The sequence below is a fragment of the Chanodichthys erythropterus genome, chromosome 6, assembly GCF_024489055.1.
Source record: "Chanodichthys erythropterus isolate Z2021 chromosome 6, ASM2448905v1, whole genome shotgun sequence".
NCBI lineage: Eukaryota > Metazoa > Chordata > Actinopteri > Cypriniformes > Xenocyprididae > Chanodichthys > Chanodichthys erythropterus.
Genome location: NC_090226.1, coordinates 31,540,587 through 31,548,177, shown reverse-complemented (window position 1 = coordinate 31,548,177; position 7,591 = coordinate 31,540,587). Strand labels below are relative to the sequence as shown.

Below are 7,591 nucleotides of genomic sequence, written 5' to 3'. Positions count from 1 at the left end.
TCATGATGTTATGACTTTACTTGTTGAGGCACATGACTATTAACTAATTATTAATATGTCATTATGGTTTTGACATCCTCACTATGCCATGGATTTCAATTTCCAACCATCTCCAACCGGAATTCCCGGAACCAGATTACCTGTCGCATCCAGAACACAACAAATTAAGATATTTTTGATAAAATCCGATGGCTCAGTGAGGCCTTCATTGCCAGCAAGATAATTAACTTTCAATGCCCAGAAAGCTACTAAAGACATATTTAAAACAGGTCATGTGACTACAGTGGTTCAACCTTAATGTTATGAAGCGACGAGAATACTTTTTGTGCCCCAAAAAACAAAATAACGACTTTATTCAACAATATCTAGTGGTGAGCGATTTCAAAACACTGCTTCATGAAGCTTCAAAACTTTATGAATCTTTTGTTTGCAATCAGTGGTTCGGAGCACCAAAGTCACGTGATTTCAGTAAACGAGGCTTCGTTACGCCATAAGTGTTTTGAAATTTCAATGGTTTACCACTGGGTGGCGTGACTTTGCCAGTTTGATACACGTTCCTTAGGGAAGTTCACGAGTGTGTGTCTAAAAGTGGAGTGGAATGCAGCCCAAGCCTTTTCATACAACAGTGTGATCACATTAGCAAAATTCCATTGATTAAAAGATCCAAGAATTCCATTGTCCATTTATCATTAGTGTAGCAATGCATGATCAGATGTCTCTTCCAAGTTAAGTAGTTTGATATTAACATTGTCGGGTTATTGGTATGCATGTAACTCCGGACAACAGGTTATTTCAATAAGCTGATTTTTTTTGCGAGTTATCGCGTACTGGTGTGCATGTAAACGTGCTCATTGATCAACGCTGCAAATTTTTGTGTTAAAAGTTTAACAAATTGAATCTGATGTGAAATGTGGGGAAATGTTCCACTATGGAATTACAGATTGCACAGATTCTGATTGAGATGACTGCATTTCGTCAGGGGGATTTCAACTTACTAAGGTGATGTGACAGCATCGCCATCCATAAAAGGCAACATATGTGGTGTAAAAACAGAACAAACAAATGTTTAATAAAATCTGAGGTACATTATTTACAGCTCAGTAACATCACATAAAATACTAAAAATACTGCCAAACCTGGTGGCCAGGTTCCAAGTCCTCAAGAGAGGTTTATCATCATATGGCAAATTTGTGAGAAAAACTCAAAGAAAGGTTCTCTATCATGATGGAAATAATACATTAGGTTAATTTATCATTTATCTTCAAGTTTCTTTCCTGTTAATAAACTGTTTGTCTGGTTCACATTTCTTATTTATGTAGATTTATTACAACACATCCACTATAAACTTCTCAAGATTATAAATGGAACATTTTAATCGGTGGACATCAAGTTCAGAAGGTGTATGCAGCAAATACAGCAGAAACATCTGATCGCAAAGATCACTTTTCCTTGAGTCCCCCAGGCTCTCTGCACAAACTGACTCCCTGCTGAATCAGCCTTATAAGGGAAAAGCATCCTTTTAAATTCCAGAAGAGCAGCTTTTCTGTATCATCACCCACATTTCTCATTTAAAAAGCCTTTTCAAAAAGTTAAGTAACTTATTCCAGGTCGACTCACAACATTGATAATAAATAAATAAATAAATAGCAAGTGGAAAAACTGCACAAGAACTCGGATGTCAAAAAGTCAGGGGATGCCATCCTTCCGCTGGCAACACTGGGAAGGTGGGACGCTCCAGTCGTAAATATAGGACAGCCTTAGTTTGACTTCCTCTTTGCACAGGTGTCCATCTCGCTGTAGTGTCTGATGTTTCTCCAACATGTCCTCTAAACTCTGCTTGTGTGTGACCAGATACTTATTGCTGCAGCCGCGCGACTTGTACTCCGTGTCGAAGCGTGGATCGTGAAGCCGCTTCACGTCCACGGGGGCCAACCACGCACCCAAGGATACGTCCTCACTCTGCCAGATCTTTAGAAAGCCCACATTTAGATGCACGTAGTGCACGAGGTCAGCGGATAGCACATAGCCCCCACCTAGAGCATATGGTAAGTAGTAGTCGCACAGATCCCAAGTACTTTCTTTCCATTTCCCGGCTGTTTTCACTCTGCCACGGCCAGAGAAGAAGCCCCAGTAGAGGCGACTGGGCTCCTTGGTCTTCAACTCCTCTTTGAGGAGATCCAAGCGGGCAAAGGTGTCATCATCTGCCTTCAGAACGAATTTAAAGTCCACGTTTTGGTCCAACCACGAGTACATGTGAAGCAGTTTCTGCGTGAGGTTCTCGTACGAATCCCGGAGGTCTGAGAGCAAGAGGAGGTCATGGTGACGGACCTGCTCGGTTCCGAGGTTCTGGAGGTCTTCGGCAGGCAAACCCTCGGTGCCAATGACAAACCAGTAGAGCACTTCGGGATCCTGCTTGGTCAGCCAGGTGCTCCGGATAATGCTGCGACGCTCTGTGTACTTTGGCCCCGTGGTGATGAGAACGACCAGGAACGCAGAGAGCTCTCTGGCATGGGGAGGTCCTGCCGGCTGCTTTTGACGTGACTCGGCCCGCGGCGCCACCCCTGGGGACTCGGCTGGTTTCAGCGTCTCAGACGTACATTTGGCGAGGAATAAAAGGACGACAGCAAATAGGAAGAGGACACAAAGTGCCAGGGCTGTCTTATGACGACACACAAGACGGACCAAATTCATGATGTCACTGAGGAACAGAAAGAAATCGTACCACTTTTGAAAACAAGCCTTACTTAAAATGTGTGCAACATTAAGGCCTGTTCACACCAAGATGTTCAGTGTGAAAATTTAGAGCGATAAACATTTTAATTTGTTAATGCATGTCATACGATGTGTTACAGAGAGGTATTCTAATCTCTTTTCCATTGCACTGGCCAATCAACAAGATTTGTGCTTCTGATCATGTACCCAAAGACTGGAAAAATTGAGAATCACAACTTTTTTGTTTAACCCTTTGATGCACAACATGGGTCAAAAATGACCCGGCTGAGTTTTTATTTTCTATATCTTTGCAAGAAATTAATTTCATCATTCAGTATTCCAGGTATTCCTCAATTAACTTGTTTTTGATCATCACAAATCCTCATTTTCATTTTTTCTTTCTTACTTTTTTAATAAAAATCATTTTTGTATCACTACCCTTCTAATGCGCAACATGGGTCAAAAATGACCCGTATTCATTTCCTATGTAATTTCAATAACGGTTGAGTGTTTCTTTGCTGAATCTTTAAAAGAAATGTATTTTATCATTCATTTATTCCAGGTATTCCTCAAATATCTTGTTTTTGATTGACAAAAATCATTATGTTCATTTTTTCTTTCTTACTTTTTAAACAAACACAGTTTTTGTTTGGCTACATCAATTTTACACACATGGGTCAAAAATTACCCGTATTCATTTCCTATGTAATTTCAGTCATGACTAAGTGTTTCTTCGCTGAATCTTTGAAAGAAATGTATTTTATCATTTATTTATTTCAGGTATAACTTAAATATCTTGTTTTTGATTTTCTACAAATAATTATGTTTATTTTTTCTTTCTTACATAGGAAATGAATACGGGTCATTTTTGACCCATGTTACGCATTAGAAGGGGTTTTCATAGCTTGTGCATCAAAGGGTTAATAGAGCTCTCGATCCTCCCACGATTCTGAATAGACAACTAAACAAAATGACATGACATTTACTAGAGGCAATGATTAAATGTCTATTTAAAAATTATAACTCATTTGAATTTTTTAAAAATTGTTTTGAATGAATGATTCAATGACTGGCTCATAAAGACCACATTGAACGAATCTCTTGAATTAAAGGGTTAGTTCACCTAAAATGACATTTCTGTCATTACTCATCCTTGTGTCGTTCCAAACCCATTAGACCTTCGTTCATCTTCAGAACCCAAATTAAGATATTTTTGATGAAATCCGAGGGTATCTGATCCACTCACAGTCAGCAACGTCATTGTACCTTTTGAGGTCCCAAAAAAATTGGTAAAAACATAATTAAAATATACAATGTGACTACAGTGGTTCAACCCTAATGTTATGAAGCGTCGAGAATTCTTTTCGTGCGCAAAATAAAACAAAGATATTAACATTTTGAGCCATTGTCATATGTAGTGAACTCAGTGCTTGCGTATTTCTTACGTATAAAACTTAATTTTACCCCTAAACGAAGAACGAAAAAGACTATGTTCACACTGCAGGTAAATGTGGCCCAAATCTTGTTTTTTTTTGCCCACGTGAGACTCATATCCGTTTTCCCCATGACAGTGTGAACGGTGCAAACCACATGGTAACTGAGATTTGTGCCACTTCCATATGTGGTACTAAACCCGATTCAGGTCAGATGTTTTGTAAAGCGACCACAGTGTGAACAGTCATATCAGTATTCATGCGTTCATAGTTTTGAGAAGCAATTGATAGTTTTCATGTGACGTCACGCTCTGAGGGGAACGCCCCCTGGCGAGCAAAACAATGCTTTCCTCCATTGCCTACCAGTCATTTTTACCAGGTTTGTAGTAAGAGCTGAAGATATTGATATTAAAAGACCAAATTCAATATACACCTTAATGATTATGCATACTTTGTACAGGCAAATAAATGAACACAGAATAATAATGTAACACGAGGTTTCTCGTTAAGCGCTTTTTTCCACCTAAAACCAATATAAAGAAAACGCTTTGCGATCATATTCTGGACTCATCTACTTGCCTGTATATAGTACGCTTCATTTAAAAAAATGGTTAAACTGAATTTTATCTTTTAATATCACTGTTTTAGTACATTAAGGCACTTTAAGAGTGGGTTTCAGTAAGGATTCCTCAGCCTGGTGTCGGTTCACCCTCCGCCTACGCTGCTTGATCAGCCCTTTAATTAACGGTCTTTCTGCGTAATTAATCTGTGTTTAAAATTAAGTGGTGCAACCCAACTCGATTTAAAATAAATCCCAGATCAACAAATCCTTGATTAGTGTTAAACTTTGCTTAATTTTTAGTAACCCACTTTTTTTAGTAACTGAAATCACTGCAGGTGCTGCATATGGATCACAAGTGCCCAAAACTTGCATCTTGTTCACATAATTGTTGTTTTTAAGATGGAAAATTGACAGACTTGTGCTACAGTTACAAGGCTGTTTTGCTCCACGACAGTCATGTGATTGTGGTAAAAACCTGGCAACTCCGTTTATATCAATCTTTTGTTCATGCAACACCGGAAAGTAATATGATTGGCTGTTGTCACTATGATGGTCGCATCAGCACCAAGCTTTAGACACGCCCTCTGTCAAGTGATGATGCCGACGTCCTGTTTGAATGCAGAACGCTGCTCTGCTTTGTGCACCGTAGTAACCACTGTATTTCTGCTTTTCTATAAGCGCCACCTACTGTCGAATCTGCATTCTTATTCAGCCTGTTTACGTCTAAATAGACAAATCACATGCAAAAATCATAGCGAATTTCATGCTGAACATTTGTGTTGGTGTGAACAGGCCCTTAGGGTATGAGATACAGTACAGGCCCATGAACTTTTTTGTTTTTGTTAACATTTTTCCTACACCTTTTTGCTTTAGTTCACTAGTTAATTTAAATTGACCTTGATTTTTAAAGCTGCAGTCAGTAGAATTTCCCCCCCACAATATCCTTAAAGGTGCAATTTGTAAAAATTTGGTCCACTAGAGGTCGCTAGAGGCCTATTCAAAACAAAGGCGTAGCTTGAAGATGGCAAGTTTGAGCACAGAGTCATGGGACATGTGGTCTTCTCATTACAGCCGGTGGAAATAATCGAGATAGGACTAGGGAAGAAATCATGTTCATGGATGAGATTATTAACGTTACTGTAGTATGAAGCAGAGAGACCGAGTGTTGTGGGAGCTGAATGAGGCCGCTGGAGCGATTGCGCAACACACGCCTCACAAGCAGTGGGACTTTTATTATGCCGCAGTCGTAGGCGCCGCTTCCGCTTTTCCAGTCAAGAGAATGAGGTAACGCAGCTCTGTTTATCATATTAGATACATTTGAGAGTGTTGAAAATTATGTTATAACGTTACTCTGTGCGTTCGCTCGGCGGCTGCTGTGAGACACGGTTACACACTGCAGTGAACTAGATCGATTTTAGAATATCATATTAATAAATGCTGGATGGCTTGTGTTGATTAAATGGCATGCAATTAATTTTAAAACGTATTGTATGCTGGAGAAAATGCAGTATTACTGTTACTAAAAATAAAGTTGCATCTGATTATGCTATGTTAGCTACTTCACAAAATAAAGTTTTTCTCTGAGGCGTGGTAAAGCATGTTACTCGCAAAAAAATCAAGAAAATTACATTTAAACAATAACACTAAACGTGTTGAGCTATATAACAACAATTAGTTTTCTGTCTATAAATATATCAAAACAGTTGTTCTCGTCTATTAAAACGTGTAATGTATTAAAGCGTCTTTGGTGTTTCCATGGTTTCTACATAATAAAACCGGAAATCGAGGATAACGTGGGTATGACGCAATTGACAGGCGACTCCTCACACGTCCCGGAGCCTTGGTTAAAATAGCAATTTTTCTCACGATTTACAAATAGTTGGAAACATTTGGGACTCAAGTGAACAAAATATATAACACTGGCCTAGTGGTTTCTGGATATTTTACTGCAAAAATCTTACATATTGCACCTTTAACTAATAATGGATAATAATACTAAAATAAAACCATTTTAAATGAAGTATAGCATGTCAACTACATTTACAATCATAAAAGAATAAAAAAAATATTTTGTGGAAACAGATTACAAAACCAAATCATCTTCATATATACCACACAGAGCCACTAAAGATTCATCACATTACCTGGTAGATTCTCGCCAAAATGATCATTTACTGTGTTTATGGCTCATCCTGTGCATCTTTATTACAAGAGTCGGTTTTGTTTTGCAGTAGCAGCTGATGTATCACAGCTGTCCGTCTTCTGCCTCTCCAGACAACACGTACAACATTTACACACAGCAAACGCACAAACCGCAACGACTAAAAAGGTTAGACTACAGTGGAAAGTGTGGAGTTTGAACGCGTCATTATTTCTTCAGTTCAGCTCAAATGCAAACACACACACTGTACTTCCCGTTCGCAACCACAGTTTGAAATACTGATGCTCAGACAGAAACGTTGACGACCTGCGCCACCTACAGGACGGGATGAAAGTACAGTTTCAATAATGTTCGTAAAATAATAAAATAATGATTTCTCAAAGTACTGCAGCATCTTCTGTCACCAAGGTAGTTCTCCAGTTTTTACTACCATGAAGAAATGAAAACAAAAAAGCAGCTGATTATAAAAATATATGCTGATAGATGCAATCAATGATAGTGATATATAACAACTTAAAATGAATGATAAAGTAATTAATGGCTACATGGAAACAAATATGTACCTCAGAAATATGTAAAAGAAAACCCCTTTAAAACGACATTATTAAAACAATAGTTTTGCAAACCAGGAGATGCAAGGCTGCCATCGGAAAAAAAAAATGTAGGTTGCTTCTCTCACAAACTAAGAGAGAAGCACTTGATATAGTAAATATTGATTAATGA

At 38.5% G+C, this 7,591-nt stretch overlaps 1 protein-coding gene across 2 annotated transcripts; it reads right to left on the bottom strand.

The window, feature by feature from the left end:
- Nucleotides 1-1,049: 1,049 nt before the first annotated feature.
- b3galt6 (UDP-Gal:betaGal beta 1,3-galactosyltransferase polypeptide 6) lies at nucleotides 1,050-7,117 on the bottom strand. 2 transcript variants are annotated; one of them, XM_067387497.1, is made up of 2 exons: nucleotides 6,852-7,117; nucleotides 1,050-2,698 (listed from the first exon to the last, which is right to left on the bottom strand). In XM_067387497.1, the coding sequence occupies exon 2, from the start codon at nucleotides 2,689-2,691 to the stop codon at nucleotides 1,687-1,689; it is 1,005 nt and encodes a 334-aa protein (XP_067243598.1). In that variant the 5' UTR covers nucleotides 2,692-2,698; nucleotides 6,852-7,117; the 3' UTR covers nucleotides 1,050-1,686. The 2 variants fall into 2 exon arrangements, with proteins under 2 accessions (XP_067243598.1, XP_067243599.1); XM_067387498.1 differs by lacking the exon at nucleotides 6,852-7,117 and adding an exon at nucleotides 3,836-4,797.
- Between the last annotated feature and the right edge of the window lie 474 nt (nucleotides 7,118-7,591).